The following is a 23,015-nucleotide window of genomic DNA, read 5'->3' as shown; positions in this document are numbered from 1 at the left end:
GATCTCCTGTTGGTAATGGAAATGTCAGTTTGATTCATCTGCTCACCAACTAATTCTTACCAACCATTTCCAGTATATAGCAAGCCATCCAAAAACACTCCTTTGGAAACAACCCAGAACAGACCTTCATTGTACATTAGTTTTTACCACTGTTTAGTCTTACACAATTTCAGGTAGCTTTGCTATTCACCCTATTTTTAGCAGTGCTTCCAGCAGACTAGGAAAAAGGCAGATCATAAGACTTCTACTAATCTGCAAATCTAAAATTATAGTTGGGAGACTGAATTTATTATCATAGAGCTAGATGACGACAGCAGACATGACCTTTCTGCAATGCCAGAAGTCTTATCCACACTGATCGAGGCTTTCTTTAATCAGGGAAGGAAAAGTATAAATTATTACGTGTCAAAAGAAAACTTTTCCCCTATTAGGACAGTCAAGTATTAAAACAGATTGTCCAGAGAGGCTGTGCAGCCTCCATCCCTAGAGGTTTTCCAGGCCAAACTGGATGAAGCTCTGTGTAACCTGGCCTGACTTCTGTAAGGTTAAAAAAAAAGTTCTGTAATTGCAGAAAGCAGCCAGGAAAACCTTTGATGAATGGGAGCACAGAGCTATGAATAACGGGCAGGAACAGCACCAGCAGTGTTTCACACTTACTAAGCCACACTTGTAAGGCAGGCAGGGCTGACAGGCATCAGTGTCTGTGCTCCATTCCCTGTGCTGGTGACTTATTTTTCTGCCATCCACCCTGGACACTCAGCAAAGCTCCTGTGCTACAGGACTGAGCTGCCTCAGTCCTCATCCTTTCTGATACAAGATGCAAGCTCTCTCCTGCTCAAGATAAAAGTTCTTTCCCCAGTTTGTTACAGGCAGAAATACCTATTCTGGCAGCTGCCTTATGCTGCCATCAGGCAGAAGAGAAATCTCAGTAAAAATGATAAAAGGGCTCAACTGCTTCCAGTTCATTATCTTTACCACAGAGACCATCTCTTCTCCCAGGGACAGTGCTCCCCTTGGGTGGAGCCCTGTCCCTGAGAAACCTTCACAGGCATAGCAGCTTTTTTTGTATTCCCCTACCCTTAAGCCTACCACACTTTCCTTCCATCTGAGCCTTTGATCACCATCTGTTCCAGCTCCAGCTACATTGACTGGAATACGGTTTGGAGATCAGTTCAGACCATAATAATTCAGCTGGCTCACTCTCTCAGGACGCTCCTCCTGGCCCTTACAATGGCCTGAGATGCACTGTCCAGATCAAAACCTTCTCTTTAGCACTGCACCCACCCCTTGCATCCTTCAGGGCCAAGACAACTTTCAGGTAGCAACTGGCTTCTTTGCTGAAAAGATGGAGGCTTCACTATGTTTACATTCCTTTAGCCTTCTAACATTCACCCCCACATTTATTCCAACATAAGGAACATTCTAAAACCCCTGTGAAGCTCCCTTTCCAGTGAAACACAGATCCACTGGGGAATACAAGCAACTGAACTCTGAAACAGCAGGTCACATATGAGTAAGAGGAAAAAGTTGAGCTCAAGCTAATTGTATCTATCTGATATCTCTCCTTAGGTTTATGGTTCCCCAGAATGCCCATTCCCTTGGGAAACTTGCACACAACCTGTGCATGCTGACATTTTTGGAAGTCTCATGATCAATAGAGCAGAGACATACACCAAGAACCTGGGAGTCAAGTTAATTTTAGTCACATCAAAGAGACTGTGAGGAAGCTGAAAGCAGGGTTTTCCCTATGGTCTCACTGTATAATTGGGACCTTCCAGAAATAAACAGCATACCTGAGGAAGGCTGCTAGGAGATCATGAGGTAGTGGTTTTCCTCTCCTAATTAAAGCCAAAGCAGTCAGCTATGGGTGGAGAACCACACCATGATGGAAGCAATAGTCCAGGCATGGAAACTCCTATCCTGCTGATCACTGGCATGGTCAGTCCTCTCCTTCAACCACGATCTAAGAAAGGGACCACTGGCAAGCCAGCAGACAGGAGGTCTGTAGCCTTGTTTCCCCCTTTTCTACTAATTTCTCGATCAGTAAGAAAGAAGCCGTAAATTGCAAATGTTGCCTTTGCCTAGATCTCAACACTGCAGCACTTCACAGGGTCCTGAGCCAGGGGGTCCTGAGCCAGGGGGACTGGGGATGATGCTATTAGACAAGGGTGGAAAATTGATCACTTCCCAGCAAGATTTAGAGGCCAGTCAGTCAGGAAATTACTCCAGCTGGGCACTCTGTCCCCATCTTCCAGCTCTTCCTGCAGCTAGGAGATTCACTCTATAATTGCTTTCTTAGTCCACATTTTATCCTCAGCTGACAGAATTCCATTAGGGTGATACAAGCTGCGTGATAAAGGGATGTTTGTGTCTCACATGGGCTCTAAGTCATTTCTCAGCAAACAAGCAAATAGTCACAGAAATGGGCAAAGAGTCCTCTGAGCCAGGAACCCTCCTTCTTGTGCTCTAAATACCAGGACCTCAGTGCTCAAATGGAAGCAAATATTCCTCCAGCAGGTTGTACTCCTCTCTGCTTCCTTCCCTGCTCTCTAGAGCAGACACCTCAGAGCACATCTCCAAAATTGATGTTTATCTCTGCAGCATTTTTGATGGACAATAATCAAGCAAGCAGACGTGCAACTCTGGCACCCATAGAAATGAGGAGCCTATGCAAACAGGAGCCACCATACTGTGATCACAGGGGTTGGTGACACCCCCTGTCACCAGGGGTCACAGGTCTCAGATAGCAAGTGGCCTACATATGGCAAACTAGATAAAATTCAACTGATGTTGTCATACATCTGAGAACATATGTCTGAAAAGCAAAACAAGCTTGTCACACCTGCAACCAAAGAACGATCATTCTGAGCAAGACCTTCAGAACTTCTTTGAAGACAAAAGGAGTGACCTTCTAAGCATAATGATGCAGTCAAAAGATAAACATGATTAAAGAAGCTGAAAGGGAATATAGAGAGGTGCATCAAATGCTGTAATGTGCATAGTTACAGTCTCTATAGTACTAGTGAACCAGTTACTAGGCAATGTGTTCTGGGATCCACATTTTTTGATTAATATTGGAAGAGATTTTTCTACTTCAGTGACTCATACCAGAAGAGAGGCTCCTGTTACAGCTCAGCCTCCTGTATCAGCAGCTCCAGAACATGGAGACCAGCCTAAGACACACCTAACACAACACGTCTGCTGACACCAGTGCTGGCTTGGACTCACTTGCTCAGTGCCCCAGGGCAGTGTGGAGGTGCACCCAACAGTGAGGTCTGCCAAAGCAGAAAGCAGGGGGGAATGGAAAATGCTTGTGTCTTGCAGATTAAAAGCCATTGACTCAATCAAGGGGAAGCAGACTTCATGCCCTGCATGAGCCACAATCCAGATGTTAATACAGCACTTCATGTTTGCTCTTACCTGACTCAGGCTGAGAAGTGAGCTTTTCCTGGCAATGTAAGAGGCTGACATGCTGCCTCCCTCACCCACTGCTCTCATCCTCACATCATCACTGGCAGGGATTCCTAACTGGTCACTCTAGGGCATTACCTGGTCCACAAGATCTCTGTCCAATCTCACAACTGCCCGTCACTCATCGGCACTGTCAGGCTCTTGCAGATGCTACCAGTCTGGCACACATCCCTGAAATGACAGGACTGAACATCACTGTGGGGAATGACCAGCATACCAGGAGCCTGGTGAAAGCCCAACAGGACTAGGAAATCTTAGCAAAAACAGCACCACCTAAGCAGGATGCTGCAGTGCCATTTTATGCCCAGCTCCAGCCTAAGCCACAAGACAGTCTCAGTTTAATTCAGCTGCCATATGTAGCTCCTCATGCAGCTCTTAGGGGTTCATCCTCCAAAACGAGAATGCCTGTCCTGACTCAGTAATACATGAGATTCCATGTCTTCTGCACTGCCTTTCACACTGTCTGCACCACTGTGTGCTCTCTTGTCCACGTTATGAGTGCTTCTCAGTGCTGTTTAAATTCTACTGGATTAAACCACAAAAAAAGGAAAAAAACAGAAACCAGAAGTTGCAGGCCTTCCCAGGCATTCCAACTTTCAGATTACACTGTGAGATTTGATGAAAATATATTTTTAAGTATCAAAAAGTAGTCAGCATGACATGTACTTCCTCACTGATTATTTCTTTATACTCTGCCCTTTTTAGAGTCATGGTAGGACAAACTAATTCATTTCTGTTACCTTGATCCAGCCTCTTTAAAGCAAGACACTACAGGGAAAGGTGAGCATCTGTGACAAAAAGGTTTCTGAGTGGCCCAGAAAATGGAACTGGGCAAAAGTTTAATAATTTACATCAAAGGCTTCAGCAAGAATTCATATTAATCTTTCTTTTCCCTTTGTCATGCTTTTGACAATGTCAAATGATGTGTTACTCTGCACATTCTTGCTGGATTACTCTTGCTGAAACAGTGCCTGACATTGACTGAAGTGCTCTGTGGGGATTTTCTTGATTGCATGTTTACTCATCCTCTTCTCCCTCTAGTCTGACATGAATGTACCTGTAACTTGTTAGTTAAGAAAAGGTGAAAAATGGAATAAAACGTTTTTTAAAAAACCTCTTGATTCATTGTGGAAATGGGTTGAATATCTATGTTGGAGTATACAGGACTTACTGGGACAATTATTGTTGGTTAGATCATTAAATCATTAAATCTCAAAATCAATTAAGGAGGGCAAAGGCTGACATCTCCTGCCCCACAGAGATTAATGAAATATTTTCTAAATATTATGCTATTTTCTATATATGACTGACCTGAAGCAAGGACTTCATTAGGCCTTGGTGGTGCAGGTCATCCCAGAACAGACAGCAGGCTCCCAAACCCTTCCAGACACAAACACTGCAGGGGAGGATGTTTCACAGCTTCACAATTATTTTTTTAAATATTTCAAATACTTTGATGGTCTTTCCACAGTGCGGGAATTGTGGGGAATGTCTTGAATGGATAAAAGGAGCTTCTAGGAGGGGTTGGCAGAAGGTACAAGCTAATAGTCTCTGGACTGGATACAGCTTTCCAGAGGCAAAAGGTGTGAAAACTGGCTGCAGTTACCAACTGACTGGAGATCAAGAGTTGGGGGCAGAGAAAGAGATGGCAAAGGGGACTCCTGAGCTTGACCAAGCATTTTACAATAATTTACAAAATCTGGAGTTATCTCAAAGGATTAGGCTTAAAAAAATCATTAGTCCATCTCACTGGACTCAAGATGCTCTAGACAGATAGAGAGAAGACAGATGAGCATAGAAACTCCTCTCCCCCTCACATATTTTCTGATCAATAAGAAAGATGCTATTCTGCCAGGAAACATGACAGATTTCATTTCTCTTCCCATTCAATGCAATTTTTTCAGAAGCACAAACAATGCAACAAGTCTCATCTACAAATTGCTTATATGACAAATCTCTGATTCTCTTAAAAACATTGTTACAGCCTCTCCTCTTCCAAACATTTATATCTGTTCTTAGCTCTACCAATAACCCTCCCTTCAGCTCTTCCTCTTTTTGGTTTTGGCATTGCAGGTCATGGTTACCTGATTTGGAGCAAAAATTAAAACCTAATTCTTGGTAGAGGACACTGGTAAACACACAAGGGGAGACAGTTCACAGAATAACAGAGGGTTCTCCTGTCAGTGCACTTTGGGTAGAGTCTTTAAACAAAGTACAATATACTCATACACAGTATTTTACATTTAGAAGTGAAATGTTTTGTATTTAGTACAAAATACATTTTGTGGCTCCATCAACAGAAACCTGGAAATGCATTGCTATCTTGTGTCTTTTCAGCTAAGCCAACAGCAGCTAAGAAATATGCTTTTAAGCAAATATACAAGATACTGCTCTCCTGACAGCACAGAAAGGGAAGCAGCACATTTGGATTCTGCATCAGGAGCTGCAAGAGTCTCTGTTTCATGTCTAAAAGCATGAACTGACTTCAGTGTGTTCAGTTCTGTCTGGGAACAACCAGCGACTTCTGAACGAGAAAAGAAGAATCTTCTATGGAAGAGATTTACAGGTTGTTACAACCAAGAGATTTGCAGTGAGAAGTACATTTGCATAGCTAAAAATCCTGCAGCATAATTATTTGGTTAGAGCTTTTCTTTAAATGACTACATCTGGAAGGTCTTCTGTGTTTAAAAATGCTGTTCACTCCTTACGTCCTGCTAGTTAAAATGCATTTACCTTTTCTCACAAGTGGTGATACGTTGCTGGAAACAGAGCAGGTTGGTACTGCACAGGGATACTCCTTGTTCATATAATCAAATTCAGACAAAATAGGAGAAAAGCATTGCTCTGTAGCAGAAGGACTCTGAAGAATGTGCAGAGCACCTGTCAATGGCACTTCAGGCAAAACACCTATTTTGCTTTTTTCATGGTAGTGAAACAATGAAAGAAATAATTATTTCATTGCAAAAGATGAAAAGTGACAGCTGAAACTTACTTACTAAACCTTGATAAACCCACTTCCTGATCTTCATTTACTAAAAGCATTCATCAGACTTCTGCACACCCAGTGGAACCTCTCCAAATGTCAGAACGAGTGTCACACCTGTAAAGAGCCCTGCCATCAAAACCTATAGTGGCAGTCCAGAAACAGAGAGGTAAAGAGCATTTCCTCTAGTGAATTCCCAAATAATTATTTACAGGCATCAGAAACAAAGTAGACACATCCTTCTAATGAGGAGCTCTGTAGTCATTCAGCTAGGGTCTAGAAATTAAAGCTTGAGAAATACTCTGAAAGCCTCTTGTTAGGACCATCATGCTTCACCCAAGTCCTCAGTAATTGGCAGGACAGCTCTCAGTCAGCAGCAAGGTTCTTGTTCACTCCTTTATGTTCCTCCCTGTGTTTCCCATTAAGAAAGGAAGAAAAACAATCATACAGGTAATTATGATTTTAAAAACCAAAAAACTGAATTAATGCTTTGAATTTCATTACTGAAGAAAATTTTCTGTAGTGAATAAAAGGTCCTCTCATAAGACAGGAGATGCTTCAACAGCAGACATGGAAAATCTTCCACTTGGATGGTACATATCTTGAAGAGCTAGACGGCAGGTACTTGGGGCTGGAAGTATTCAGGACTTTCCCATCACAATCCCTTATCTTTTCCTCCTCTGTGGTCCTTTCTCACATATGCAGGTTTTTGGACGCAAAGCTGTCAAAGAAAATTGAGTGTTGTTTTAAGACTGTATGTGTATGAACAGTGGAGCCACAGGCTAAAATGAGGAAGAAGCACACCCATTTCTCTTCCATCCCAGAAGGAAAGCTAAGCTGCTCTTCTCAGTCATGTTTCTTATGTTGACAGTGACTGATGCCATTTTTTTCACAGCACCATGGAACTGTTTTCCTCTGAAATCTGGAGTGAATTCAATGCTGACACTTTTCTGAGTAGGAGGTTGGACCTTTCCTCAGGAGGGGACCCCCCCCTGAGGTCTTCTCCAACCCAAATACTCAACTGCTGACTTTACAGGCATTCTGTGTCTTTAATGCTTGGACAATAGATGAGAAGGCCATGGTGATGACAGCTTTTCTATATTGGACATAGAGTTTGTCTGCACTGGAACCCAGGATGTCATTACAACAGGCACAGAGATGTTCAAAATCCTTTTGGTGCAGCTAGTGCTAATACACTAACTTGGAGGCTGTATTGGTAAAGGCATTCAAACCCTTCTCCTATAGAACCGTTATTAAAAGCCAGCAAATAATTTCTGTAACATTTTCTAGAGGAACTAATTGGAGAAAGTGTCCTGCTTAGGAGATAAAACCAATCAAGAATATACCAGCTTGTCTGAGACTTTGTAATGTATTCAGGGAGCTACTCTGAGTAATTTACAATGAGTGACTGGGACTCTTCAGACTATAAATACTATCTACTCTTTCTCCTTGGGAAAAAAGAGGTTGTCTTTTTAATTATCACTTTGTAAGAGAAAAGACCAACCAGAAAGACAGTGGGAGGAATAAAGTCAACATGTTTTCCCCCTTGTTACACTTGCTGTGATTTTGGATTTGCTTGAGGAGCAACAAGCAGCTAATTCTGAGACACGTATTCATCATCTCTAAAGCTGCTTCATGCAATAAGCCTATTATTCCAAAAGCTATCTGTGAAAATGCACAATTAACACTAGTTCTCTGTTTATCTTTAGTCAGTTTTTTTTGCTGAGGACTTCTGTGTATGTGTTGGTATAAGCTATTACATGCCACTAATGTCTTGAATTATATTACCTACTTTAAAATTTAGATACAGAATAAAAATCCACCAGAGTATGACATTCCTGGTTTGCCTTCCTATGGTAGAAAAAGTAGAGCTAAATATCCAAAGGAGCTCTAAGTCTCCCCACCTTCCCCAGTTTAGGTCTATAACAACCTTTACCCAAACTGTCCCTGCAGAAAGAGCAAGGAAGAAAACTATAGAAGTCAGAACTAACCTGGATCAGCCACAACCTGCTTCTTTTTGCTGTTGGTGACAATCTCATTTTCATTCATCATTCGTACATCCTGATCTCCGACATGATTGCTGAAAAGATGAAAATCAGCACGTTAGCCAAAATAATCAACACTGTGAAAAGTTATGAGAGTCATGGAAAAGGTTAGCAAACAAGTGATTTAGTCCTGGAGGCTAAAGAAAGCTCTGAAGCACAGCCACGTTAAATGAGACTATCTAGAAAGGAAAGGCATTCTGTCAGCATCCACCTGAAGGATTTCTTGCCAGTTTTAATTAGTGGCATTCATCCAGGCACACATTCAACTCTAAATATCATATTCACTCTACAGTTTTCTTGCCTGCCTACACAGCTTGAACCACATTAACCAGAGTGAGATTTTTGAATCAGTGCTGTACAAATAGAGTAGAAAAATCCCTATATGGAACTTAACGCTGTTTTGTAATGTTGATATAGCATGACCTGAACATTTTCTGAGCTAAACAAAATTAATTTACCATGACAAGTTTTATTTGCAGGCTGCTGCAAAATTTTAACAATTTCTTTCGGGGAAAGAAGAACTTCAAAGTTAAATTAAATTAAACAAACTACAGGGAAATAAAAGTGAGCTGAATGGAAAGTTAAAGAAAACATCACTGAGAATACCTCCCTTTTACACAGATAAAACAGAACACCCATTGCTTTGGATGAAAAAAAAAAGTGGGTTTTTTTCTTTTCTCTACAAATACCACACAAAACAGGTCTCTAGTTTTTGAGAAAATTGTAATGTCCCTCAAACTGTCAGAGTAAAACTGGTTAACTTATCATCAATAGCATAAAGCCTGATGTATTTCAGTATAAGATCAGACTCAAGTTCAGGGTTCACAAAATATTGAAGAGTGACACGTGACAGAGAATGAGCCAAAATCAGAAGTAACAACATTAAAAAGCTCAGGAGCATTTTTCAGATGGAGGGATATTATCCAGGATGTAGTAAGGGATTTGTCTTCTGTTGCTGAAATACCTTACATTTTAGTGAGGTAGTAAAAGAAAAAAGGGAAAAGAATATTGCAAAACAGGCTAAGAAGAAAGAACAAGAAAGCTCCTGCACAGAAGTGAAAAGGCTCAGCATATTCTTGACTGGAAAACACATCATGCAGTTTTTGTGTGACCCCAAAAGTAAATCCCTCCTAAAGCTAAATAAAATGAACTATATCCTTTTGTAAAGAAGTTATGTGAAAGGAAGTTATGTGAAAAAGATCTGTGATTACAGCTGGTGCTTTTCAGCTTCCAATAAAATAAATTTATTGATAGAAAGATGTTAAAGCTGAAGAAAGAAAAGGTTCATTTCTCCTCCTTTTTTTATCCCACTGAAAAATTTCTTAAAACTTGTGTTCCCTCAAGACATTTTCATTTCAGTAACTTTTTCACTAGAACGAACTGTTTACCTCCAATTTTTACCATGACAACACTTGTACAAAAACATGAGCCTAACACAATACATCCAAATGATTATTTACTTCAACATCTGACAGTACCAGTGGCCAAGAGCCAGTGCTTTAGAGAAACACAGAAAAACAAAGCCCCTAGGCAAATATCAACTGCAGTTCTTAATCAGCACAGCTTACCTTCCCTCCATTTCTTTCCAAGTATTGGAATATTCTTCTGAACCAATCATTTGCCATTTTTTAATGCAAAACTGTTTTCTTTTTCCCCAGGTGATGTATATGCAAGACATTTTATTTCTTAGCTGTGCAACGTATAAGAATGTTCATTTCTCTAAGCTTTCAGTTTTTTAATCTTCAATCTCATTTAAAATTAATTATTCTTTCAATTTTTATTTTCCTTGCTAGGGATTGTTCTTTAGGCCCTATCAGCCCTGACCTTCTAAACATAAATGCATTTTCCACTGCATTTCATCATTTTCTGTGAGCTTGCCAACTCAGTACCTGCAAAGTGCCATTCCTCTGAATGCAATTAGTTTCTTATTTAAGAAGTTCATTACTTTAGAACATTCACAAAATGGAACTTTGGTTCCTTAATTATTATCTGTGCCAAATTAGAGGACTTAATTTTCTCTACTTTTGATGTCTAGTTCTTTCGTATGAACTTTTTTCTTCTTCCTTGTAATATCACTGGGAATCATTATTTTTCCTCTAAGGAAGTCTAACTTCTTTCTTTCCTATTTATTACTATAGGCTTCCATGAAAACTTGAGTAAATATGAATCATGAATCCCAGTAAGTGCTAAACAATGTTTACAAATAAAGCTGGTAATTTGGTCCTAGTATCTAAAAAACTACTGGTTATTTCTCATAAAATGAGGCTGATCATGCTTTGGAAGGGAATTTTCTGTAGGAATATACATATTGCTGACATGAGTCACATACAAACATTTTTTTTTTTAAAGATTCTTTCTTCCCATCAAGAGCCCCCCTCACATACCTAATAACAGTTCTCTTCTCCTGATGGCAAATCTTCTCATCATCTGTAAAGAGAATGGTATGATACGGGACCACTGGATCGCAGGTGGGTAGGATGCCTCTTACCACATGGCTCACCATATCCAGAATCCCATTGTACACAAGCAAGTCATCCACCAGAAGCTAAAGATATTTAAGAAACAAACAAAACACCTAGGAATCAGGCACTGCCTTCAGCAGTTGTCTCTAGTAACTAACTAGAACTCATTTTACCCTATTTGTTTCACAAGTCTGGTTGCTAGTTTAGCTTTTGTTCCTTAAAGCTTCCATTTCTCTCTATTCACTGCTGGGTTTTGATTATTACTTTTTTTCCAAGATTTTGTCTTCTCACTGATGTTTCTAATGCAGCTTTCAAGTAGGTAATTAAAAATATATTTCACATTTTACATAATTCCCATTCCACCAACTGGAGTGAATCACTCTTAAATCCAGGAGTTCATTAATCTCACTTCAGCTGTCTAAATTTTGGGTTTGTAGTTCAAACTAGTCTTCAAGGCCTGCTCTATAGTCAGTTGAAAAAGAAAAGCATTATCCTATCTTAAGACATTTATCTAAGAAATACATCAGATGAAGTGTTCTTTGCCTGGACAAGAAAGGGAGGACAAATGACTGACATAGATTACTCATTTTAAAACTGAATGCGGAGTTAAATGAGATTAATCCCATCCTTTGAGATTACAAGGAATCACACTTCAGTAAACTGTGAAAATAAGCACAGAAATCTAGCAAGCTGACTCACCAGAACATACAAAATGCATACAAAAAGTACTTACACCAAATTCTTTCACACCTCTCTGAGGAGTTTTTGCATAATTCCATAACTTGATCATTGACACAGTAGTAGGTACATCAAAAATGACATATACCCTATTCACCTGTAAAAGATAATTAATTTATATTTAACAGCCCAAATTCTCCAAAGAAATTAAATTCTCATGCATGTTCCATCAAAAGAGGTCCATATTTACAGAGATACTGCTCGAGGACAGGTAACTGAGGCTAAAGGTTTCAGTTCAGCTATCATCTCTGTTGATACTTTACAAATGATGACTCTATCCCACAGCTGCCCTCTCAGATGCTCATGTAACTCATCTGAAGATGACATTTACACCTGAGCTTGTCATCCTGGATTGTTAGGTCAATTGGAGGAGGGATAGAGACACTTTTGAGGAGTATTTAATCAACCAAATACAGACACATGCTTCAGAAGACAAGCTGGTTTCCTATCCCATCTTTTCCTACTACATATGAATGCAATCCATCTTTCTATTTGCAAGACTAAGATTTCTCCTATCTCCCCAATTTTGAAAGCTCTAGCAGAATTTTTGCAAGTGTTGTGTGAGGTGCACTAATAGGCACATGGAGACAACTCTCCAGATGCTTGCTGAACAATTATTACTTGAGGTGTTGTTCACTTTACTTTCAATGACATTAATGTCAAGATACTAAGACCAAAGATTAGGATGTATCAACTTCAGGCCTAGGTATCTTAAGCTTCATCTCTAGCATCCTCTGAAGCAGCTTTTGATGCTTAGTTTTAATAAATCATTATGCTTTTGCTTTTTAACTGGAGAAAGAAATATAGATGTGATCAATAGAAATGTTTATATCTGTGATTTTCCAGAAGACAATCTGGCATAACTGTTACATAGGAAATAAGGATATTTCCAACACAGTAAACTACAACATATCACACACCAGGTTTACATTTTCTAACTTTTGAAATCCATTTTCTTTTAAGAAATAAATATATCTTGATTATGCCCATTGAAGGCCCATGAAAAATGTCCTCTTCCAAAATAAAGCCAGAATTCATTTAAGTTCATCTGCTTTTTCTGGTTAGATATCTGATACCCTGTATCTTCTAAAAGGGCTGAATCACCTGGGACCTTAGGACATTAAATACTAGGTCTGCCATCTCCACTTTATGAATCTGAATTCTACATGGATAATAAGTTTTTTTAAAATCTCACTGCTGGAATAACATGCATTGCTTTTTGTAAGAACAAGTTTAAGATCCCAGCCCACATCTGTCAGAAAGGTGTTTACTGCACAGAACATGCATATTAAAATGCTTTGTCAGTATCTTGATCATAGTTAACTGAAAAAACATCTTACACTGGTTTTGGAAATTCTGCTGTCGCACCATGGAGACAGGAGATTACAAACCTGAGAACTCTATTCTGCTTCTATCTGCAGTCAAGAGAAACTGGCATAAAAAGAACTTCTAAAAGGCAGTGATTTAGCATAATTTACTAATACAAAATTTACCTAAAAATTACGAATGCTTTCCCTTTCCTTTATGCTTGTAGCTGCACTTACGCACATCACTAAAACGGAATGAAAACAGAAAAGGTACCAAGCCAGGAAGAACTGGTGCAAGCCACATATGTCTGCCATCTGTCGTGTTATTCACCCTGTCAATCAGCTTGTCTGGAGTTCGGATGTCTCCAGATACATCTTCTAAGATGTTCACACTATCTGGAAAAGCAGCAATATCTGAAACAAGCTTTAAGTGCAAAGAACTGAAAAGTACATTTCAGAAATGCTGCAAATAAAATCTTCTAGATTCCATGGGTGAGTATCCATCACTAGAGCAGGAAAACTTAAAATTACTCGAGTACTCCACATAAGTAGCAAAGGAACTTTGGGGCACATTTTTTAAAGCAGGACAACAATTCTAGCATTCAAAATTTTTTTTAAAAATAGGAATAAATTAACTAGCTTTATTTAATCTACTTGCAAATATCTATTTATTACTTCATCAATAAAGTTCCCTTACCAATTCTCAGCTTTTTTTTGTGACAAAGACCCATTTTTTTTAGCAAAAACTAGTGAAAACTCCTCATATTAAGTGTATCTCAAGAAAAGTATGCTTGCAGGAGGTGCTCATCAGTCAGACTGGGTTTTGCTTTAGTTCCTCAAGGTTTGTGATAAACTAACTGTCTAACAAGGCCTTCTTTCAGTTCTTTGTGAGGGAAAGATGAAGCCTTCTACTGAGCAGGCTTTCTGGATAACCAGATTTTCTCCACAGGAGAACATTTACATTAAAAATGTATGTATGTTAAAGACCTTCAAATAAGTCTGGATGGATGGCACTGTCATCAAAATTATAAGTCCCCAGTACTCCAGTTTGAGGGACACAAATTTTCCCTTGTCCTAATTTCTAAAAGGCCTGAGTCTGGAAGCATTAATAAAGAATTTAAGGAATAACACTGTAATGCCTCAACTGTTTAAGAAAAGCTTGATGCAAACTCAGTATTGACTTATCACATTTAATACTGCACTAAGCCAAATTGGTTTTTTGGGATCCTAATATATCCAAGCAGCACCTACTGTACAGGAAGAAACAGGAGATCATTCAAAACAAGCTGAGGTATCTTTACCTGCCATTGTATTGTACCACAAAGACACATCATTTTAAAGCTAAGTTAAAGACCCCTGTTCTTAAAAACAATTTGTTACCACTTTTCCATTTCAAAATGCTTCTTTCCCATTATAGAAATTTCAAGTTCATCATGTATCATACAAGATACAAATAAATGTAGCACTCAGGAAAAAGCCTTTATTACCTTTTTCATTGTATCCTCTATTTATTAGGCAATGAGAATCTTTAGAGAAATAGAATTCATGAACTGGGACCGAGTTTTGCATTTGGGGAAGAACAACACCATGTCCCAGTACAGGTTGGGGGCTGAACTGCTGGAGAGTAGTGTAGGTGAAAGAGACCTGGGGGTCCTGGTAGACAGGAGGATGACCATGAGCCAGCAATGTGCCCTTGTGGCCAAGAAGGCCAATGGCATCCTGGGGTGCATTAGAAAGGGTGTGGTTAGTAGGCCAAGAGAGGTTCTCCTCCCCCTCTATTCTGCATTGGTGAGGCCACATCTGGAGTATTGTGTCCAGTTCTGGGCCCCTCAGTTCAAGAAGGACAGGGAACTGCTCGAAAGAGTCCAGCGCAGAGCTACGAAGATGATTAAGGGAGTGGAACATCTCCCTTATGAGGAAAGGCTGAGGGAGCTGGGTCTCTTGAGCTTGGAGAAAAGGAGACTGAGGGGTGACCTCATCAATGTTTACAAATATGTAAGAGGTGAGTGTCAGGGGGACGGAGTTAGGCTTTTCTCAGTGATGACCAGTGATAGGACAAGGGGTAATGGGTGTAAATTGGAGCATAGGAGGTTCAAGGTGAATATCTGAAAAAATTTTTTTACTGTGAGAGTGACAGAGCACTGGAACAGGCTGCCCAGGGAGGTTGTGGAGTCTCCTTCACTGGAGACATTCAAAACCCACCTGGATGAGTTCCTGTGTGATGTACTCTAGGTGACCCTGCTCTGGCAGGGGGGTTGGACTAGATGATCTCTCGAGGTCCCTTCCAGCCCCTAAGATTCTATGATTCTATGATGATTCTACGATTCTATGAAGCACCTGTGCTTTTTTATCCTTTCTAGTTAGCCAAGAAACTATTTCTTCCAGTGACAGAACTACATGAATTAGATGTTGGGGTACAAAGCTTTCAGTTCTTAAGAGACTTTGGCTGATACAGAGCACTCAAGTGTAGCCTTGATAACCACAAATGTTTCAAACATGTCCTTCATTCCCTCTGTTGCTTACCCAGGGAACAATGAACCAAATTCAAAGTCTCAGTCCTTATCTTTTCAACTGGATCAGGTGTCTAGAATAGCCTAAAGCTCCAGAAACAAGAGTTATGAAAAATTTCTTTCTTGTGGCACAATCAAATCTTTGTTCCATAACAAAGAACTGAACTCAACCTTTTTATATGTATTCATAGCTCATGAAACTTTCTGGTCCTTCCATATCCTAGAAGAAATAAATGCTGATAGCAAAAAATACCGTATCTTTCTTAAGCTTTCCCTTGTCCTGCTTTGTTGGTGCCTCCCAGTCAGAGAAGGAATGTTTTGAAAGTATGCAGAACACATTAAAACATACAGAAACAAGTATCATCAAGCAAATAAAGAGGAATACAAGCAGAGTAATCATGTGGGATAAAATGGTAAGAAGCAGCCAGTGATGCCATATGAGAGTTGGCCAGGGAGCAAACTGTGTATCTGAAGGGGACAGAGGTGCTTGGTCTGTAGAAGGATACTGTTTTCAGTCAGCAAGATCTGGTCTCCATGTTCATTGAACAGCTCCAGTCCATTCAAACCAATGTAGTATGGATCACCCCAGCTTGTCAGAAGCTGAAACTGGAAAACAACTAAATAACAAAAAGATATTAAGGAAAATGTTTATACTGATGTTTTATTCTAACAGACTACTTAATTTGCAGTTTCAACAATTATTGTGCAGCCCATATCTGGATACCAGGCACTAATTATTCAGTTTAGGAGAGTGAAAAAAAAATCTGCAATTTATTAACCCCATGGCTCCCATTTGGAGCCTTCACTGTCCTCCTGTGTCTCCTGAATATGCCTTTGTCTGGTTTTGTGTCACACAGGTGATAATCAGCCAGCAAATAGAGCCCTAAACTGAATGGCAAAAAATGTAATGATGGAGCCTGTGCTGTCCATTTCTCTAATGGAGCACCCATTTGTATCCTTTTGCTCTACCCAGACACCAATTTTCAGGAAACTTAGTATTGCTGAGACCTCATTATCTCCACACTTAGTTAGAACAGCCTAATGGATTAAAAAGGGCTGTCAAACAAACAGATTACATGAAAGTAAGTAGTATCACAGAAAGGCTGTGCTTATCAAGGAAATTTTAAGCTTAAAAAGCCACAACCACCAAGAAAAATGGCAAAAACACTACACAGTTCTGGCCAACATTAATAAAGACAAAAAATGAGACAGACATTCAATAAGAACAAAAATATGAAGACTACTTATAGCTTAGATGGGCTGGCTGAATATTGTGCAAAGTGACCTCTCACTTCAGCCTGGGCAGGTTATAAAAGGCAGGAAAGCTACCAGAGTATTCATATGTTATGCTCCATTTAATTATTCTTAATTCATACTTAATGGAAGCCTCTCTCATATTCTTTTACCCTGTTAATTTCTTCAGGCACCAGAAATAGTTGCATTCCATAAGCTCAGGTCTCATAACTACAGTTTGTAATTCTAAAATATTCTCTATGACAACTAAGAAAATGACAAAGAAGGATACAACCACATGGCATTAATGGTGCTTCATAGTCCATACTAGCTTGTTCCATTCTCTTTGAAACAGCCCTGCCAAGAAAAAAAGACAAAATAGTATCTTTATGTACTCTTGGCTCATTCAGAAAAAAAGAGAACAAAGTCAAAGAACTAAGCCTCCACAAACACCACCCACCGATACAACTAGACTAGATTATGGACTAGGCTGTCCTCTGATCTCAGTACACTCTGATTAACAGTATATACCTAAAACCCAATTTTGCTTGAAGTGCTTCATATTTTCATCCACATGCTTCATAGAATTCACTTCAACAGAGAATATGAAAAAAACAGCCAATAGTTAAGAGAAATTCTGTGGTCCAGATAGCAAAAACATCCTACTTTACCTCTTTTGGACTTTATTACTCAGCTGGGGCTGCAGATAGTCAAGAAAGAGAATTTCTTGGGCAAAGTCAAAATGGCAGTTGCCAGGTCCCTTGCGGATAAGAAAGCCCTCCAGCGGGGAGACACGCTGCCCATCCAGCAACACGTGGACTACCTTAGCCTTGGTTAAAAGAACAGAACATTATGTGACATAACTTGACACTACATCAAATAAAATAGATCCAAAACAATCAAATTCACTTCAGAAGCTGAAATGATTTCAATATTTTTCTTTTATTTTGTTCCTCCCTCGTATGACATCCTTTGGCCTAAACAAAAAAGCTTAAACCAGGAGATATTTGTTGTAGTGCATCTTGTGCAACTCAGAGCATCACAGCTGATATGGATGGGGATGGAAGAGGGGAGGATTTGAAGGGAAAATATGAAAAAATATATGTTGAAGAGATCCTTCAATTATTGCATCTCACTAGTTCTCAGTAAACTGAAGCTACTTTTCTCCACTGAAAGGGTTATCAAGAATTGGCACATGCTGCCCAGGGCAGTGGTGGAGTCACCACCCCTGGAGGGATTTAAGAGACATGTAGGTGAGGTGCTGAGGGAGATGGCTTAGTGGTGTGCTTGGCAGTGCTGGGTAGCAGCTAGACTTGATGATCCTAAAGGTTGTTTCCAACCAGAATGACTCTCTGATTCTATGATTCCTGAGCCTGCAGTAATCCATACATCAATGGTCAGCATATGTCACCAAGGGGATTGGAGAGACATCATGTCCCTGAAAGCACTGCTGGAGCAGCCTGATTCAGCTCAGCACTGGCTGAAGCTAGCCTGTAAGAAGTCACTTAACCTGGTGCTCTCTCACAAGCAGACTCTCTTGTGTCTCTCTTGCATTTACAGAAAGCTTGGATTTCCCCAGTTCTATTTATCGCTGTGTAAAGTGGCACTTGGACTTTTCCACAATTATGCAAACTCCTCTACCAAGCAGGGCTATATGTAGCCTGAGGGCCTATGAATAAAGAAGAGGTACTCATAGCAGGCAGAAACAATTGAGCCATGTCCACATCACAGATGCATGCACATCTTTACACCATCTCTGCAGATTAAACTAAACAATTCAGGCAGACTTATTCAGATGGTGCAGGAGTCTTGGCCCCTTCACCCACCCCCACGAGCACTACCTGGTGTTACACACATGACCCCAGTCACATAACAATTCAATCATGCAGCAACAATTATCACTGCATCTTGCCCTGGAATTTGTTAAATGTAACTTAATCACAAGCAGCATTTATTGCGCTGTGGCTTGCACTAACTACTGGTTAAGGAAGGAACAATATCTGTAAAATGTAACAAGACAGCCTTATAACTGGCACTATAAGTAAAGTTCACTGATAAAAGGGGCTGAGCCAAAACAGCATAACTGAGTTAATGAAAACTTATTTAGTCTAAAGGCAGTCAGTTTTTTGATCTCTGGATTTTATGCTTACTGATGTATGTATTATTTGATTTTAGTTTCGTATGCAAATACTTCATTTTTATTATTAGCATTTCTATTAAAAATATATGCACTATTTGTAGTTAAATTTCCTTTTTCAGGTGTCTCTCTGAAGAACTTCAAAACATTCAGAGTTTTCTGCAAAGCCCATATTTCTCAGAAACCTGATATTTATAACAGTTTTCATATTTTTTCCATTTGTAAATGATTTTTTAATTCTATAACAATTTCCATAAGCTACACATGCAATATCCTAAAAGCAAATAATTTTCAGGAAGAGGTTTTCTTTTACACAAATATTCCTTGATTTGAAAACTTTGGGTATTGTACTAGACTAGAGGAGGGGCTCAGTTAATTTCCAAACAGTGTGAAACTTAATTAGGAGGGAATGTTTGTAAGAGTACCAAGTATGGAGGAATAACTATTTCTGGTTTCATCTTTAATAAGCTTGGGAGCACAGAAAGGAAATATCCTTTTCATATCAGAAATTCTTCTGCATGCTACTGAATCAGTCTGCCAGGCTAAAGAGAGGAACTGAAAAACAAAATGAAATACTCTTTAGTTTAGGAAACACATTGAATGGGAAGTCTGGAGACTCAGAGATGAAATCTTACCTATTATACCACAGCTGCTTATATTTATGTGCCCTTTACGGCCCTCATTTCTAAGTAATTTTCATCACCTGAGAAGGCACTCAACCATCACACATAGCACTTTACAAATTGCATAACAAAGCTTCCACAAGGTAATTTTTCCCAGAGCTGGAAATAGCAGCCAAGCCTTCATTTTGACAGTTCACTGCCATTACCCTCTCATACTAAAGCTATGAATAGAATTCAGCAGTCTACAGCTGCCTAGCAAGTCATTATATCTCATACCCAGGGACTGTTCCTTAGAAGGAACAGCAATACTTCAAGAGACAGATGTCACCATGCCCAAGGTTTACAGTCTAAAGCCTCTTTACTGTGGCCCAGCAGAAACCTTCCATCTTCAGTTTTCCAAATAATTTATTTCATCCTTTTAGAGGACTGCAGGCATCAGCTCCTCATTTATAATGGACCCACCAAATGTCAGGGGACTTTGAGGTGTGCCACCTGCAAGCATACTTTGTCAGACATGTCTCTTCTTTGTATCTAGTAAAGTAAACTGTGAAAATATACCTTTCTTTCTCCCTTGCTTGCTTTGGCCTCTGAAGACCAGACTCCATGTTAGATTTTAGGGATTTGGCTATTTCTTTCCTTCCTTTAATAACTGAGATCCACATACAGGGAGTTGACTTGGCATGAAAATTGATGTTCTAACTTTTCTCCCCTGCTCTGTCTTGGAGAAGCTTGGGCTTACAGCAAGGGTGAAAAACATTCCACACGACTCAGAGACAGTTCTTAATACTGTACTTTGTGCAAGAGTCACAGAAAGATGCAGGTTGGAAGTGACTTCTGGATGTCTTCAGTAACAGCTCCTGCTCAGAGCAGAGAAGCCTGAAAAGCTAAATCAGGCTCCTCTAGGCTCTGTCAAATTTAGTTTTGAAAGTCTCCCATCACTGCATACTGTCCCAGAGCTGTACCACTCTCCCAGGGAAGGGTCCTGTCTTTAGGCCAAATCCTATTAAGTACCAGGTTTTCCTAAAACCTCTAATTGTTATACAGGGGGTATGTTTAGATGGTAAGCTCAACATGCTCCTGCACCTTCCCATATGTCAAACATGTTGGATTCATGTAAATTATTAAATCAGGTGCCAAATGTTAAAACTCTAGCTCAGTTGTAGCTTAAATTAAAGATCATATGCTCTGGCCCTCTGGGAATCTTTGGACAGAAATCAGCAGCACCCCATGCTGATGTTAAAACATGCCAAGGCTCTGTCCTGGAGAGGGAACATCTATTTATGTACTGTTCACACAGCAGCAATTCCTCAAAGGTAAACTGACACACAGAAGCAGCTCTGCAGTCTTTACCACTATTTTGCCCAATCCTGTGAAAGATCCATGCCTCCAGTTTCCATTCTAAATTTTTTTTTCCAGAATTTTGCTGATTCTCTATGTCCTATCTCTCTTTAATTTAATACAGACCAACATTTTTCTTATCAGTTGACTGAGCTTGGACATCAAGAACGAAACAACAAATGTGATGAGGAAGATCTGGAAACAAATGGACACCTAAACTTTCTGTGCGTTGAACAGCAACTACTGCTTCTTTATTGTTAGAAGTGCATATGTGTATGGTCAGAGAAAAAAAGAGATAAATAAGAGACATCCAAACTCCGAGTCCCAGCTCGATGTGACGTGGTCTCCAAAGGGTGTCAATTGTCAGTCAATTCCAAAAATTCAGCAGGGGAAAAAAAACCATAAAACATACAATTTGGGAAAAAAAAAAAAAAGAGAGGAGGTATGTTATTCAATTCTAGCTAAGTCCTTTGGCCAAACTGTTTGAAGATGTCAGCTTCCACAAACAAATGCCAAGACTTCTAGAGACTCTTCTTGCTTCTGGGAAAAGGCAGTATTGGTGGACTGGCCTGTAACTTCTCTGAACACAATTTCTATTGGATAAAGTGTCCTCTGTTCTACAATTCTCCATGTTCCAAGAAATACAGAACCATATGGTAGGACTCAAGACTAGATACTGAGAGGATACCACTTCAGAATCATATATCTTGAAAATAATATGTGCTATTGTATATGTCTCTTAGAAAAATCAGCTGTGAAGACTTCTTTAAACTATCTCTGGCTTTTTTTCAATATTTGCTGTTCGTGGAGACAGAAATGCATTATACCTGCCACAAAATTCAGACTCAGACAATCTAGAAAGATTTACAGTGTTCCATTAAGGCCGCTATATTCATTTATCACAGTACCAATTTTCCTGTGCTCTGCTGTATATTTTTGCTGGCAGTGCTCCTTTTCTTTTACTTACCCCTCTATAGGTATCCTCTGGAGATTTATTATAGTTCCAAAAGCGAAGCCCTGCAATACTTTCAATTTTATCAAAATGGATTGTGAGTAGATGATCTTCTCCAAAAGAGAAGGGAATGAGCCACATATGGTCATCTTCTACTGTGATATTAGTCCCATCTATTAATCTATAAAGAGAAAAATCCATTAGCTGCAAAAAAAGGAAAAGCTGCTTTTTTCTTATGAAAATCAGGTACTTTACTAGGTGTTAATTTTTTTCTAGATGTCACTTGCAGCTTCCAGGGTTCATTGTGCCCATGTGCATACAATTAAAACCCACAGTAAACATCCCAAATAATATGCATTGCTGAACTCAAGACAGTGGGGAGAAAAAAACCTCTTCCTTTAATTGGGTCTGGTTGAGGAAAACCTGAAAAATCCTTTTGTTTTCCCTGTGTGAAGAGGGGCAGGCTCCATGACCTTTGTGCTCAAATAGCTGAAGGCAAAACTCTAAGACCCAGATAATATAACCTGTTAATACAGTTCCATGCCTTAACTAGTGTACCTGGCACTGCAGATTGTGATTGTGCCAATGCAACTGGGCTCAAGTTGACAAGGAGCGGGATAACCCAGACAAGAAGCAGAGTCTGTTCACATCCTTCTCTGTGTGCACAGTTGGGCTCATTCCTACTTTTTAAAAATGCTTTCGACCAGCATGATGAAGTCTTTTCATAAAAGCATGGACTTCAGACTCACTGAATGAAGTTAATTTCATTATTCCCTCATTTTGGAATTCTGACATTATATCTTATCACAAAATACAGCATGCAAAGATGGAGTGAAGGAGAATGTGAATTAATTGTCCATGATAATTACTTCTATACACTGCCCTATGTACTTACTATTTATTTAGAAATTTTATGGAAGAATAAGTGCCAGACTTGGCAATTCCTTAAGGAAAATCATTTTAATAATAACTCTTTCACAGAGAAGCTGATGAGGGGCCCATGAGAGAAGACATAATCCTTGATTTGGTCCCGAATAGTACACAGGACCTATTCCAAATGCCACAGCCGAAGAGCACTGCTAGGTACTCAAATTCAACATACTTGCAGAAACACCAAAAGCAAAAAAAAAGACGCCCTATTTCTTGTGTCCAAAAAGGTTCTTAAGAAAAAATGACATATGTTTAAAGGAAAAAAAAAAAAAAAAAAAAAAAAAGG

At 39.5% G+C, this 23,015-nt stretch overlaps 1 protein-coding gene across 1 annotated transcript in view; it reads right to left on the bottom strand.

The window, feature by feature from the left end:
* Window positions 1-7,119: 7,119 nt before the first annotated feature.
* KIAA0556 (KIAA0556 ortholog) overlaps window positions 7,120-23,015 on the bottom strand; it is a 55,580-nt gene continuing 39,684 nt past the window's right edge. Inside the window, exons 17-25 of the mRNA XM_009995526.1 lie at window positions 21,815-21,980; window positions 17,421-17,578; window positions 17,042-17,106; window positions 16,023-16,133; window positions 13,281-13,420; window positions 11,695-11,796; window positions 10,884-11,044; window positions 8,446-8,534; window positions 7,120-7,175 (exon numbers count right to left, since the gene is read on the bottom strand). Of these exons, the coding sequence (XP_009993828.1) occupies window positions 7,120-7,175; window positions 8,446-8,534; window positions 10,884-11,044; window positions 11,695-11,796; window positions 13,281-13,420; window positions 16,023-16,133; window positions 17,042-17,106; window positions 17,421-17,578; window positions 21,815-21,980 (1,048 nt within the window). The remainder of the gene's footprint in view (window positions 7,176-8,445; window positions 8,535-10,883; window positions 11,045-11,694; window positions 11,797-13,280; window positions 13,421-16,022; window positions 16,134-17,041; window positions 17,107-17,420; window positions 17,579-21,814; window positions 21,981-23,015) is intronic.

This window comes from Chaetura pelagica, unplaced genomic scaffold (assembly GCF_000747805.2).
Source record: "Chaetura pelagica isolate M959 unplaced genomic scaffold, ChaPel_1.0 scaffold124, whole genome shotgun sequence".
Lineage (NCBI taxonomy): Eukaryota > Metazoa > Chordata > Aves > Apodiformes > Apodidae > Chaetura > Chaetura pelagica.
The sequence above is the reverse complement of the archived record's forward strand: the minus strand, read 5'-3'. Positions and strand labels throughout refer to the sequence as shown.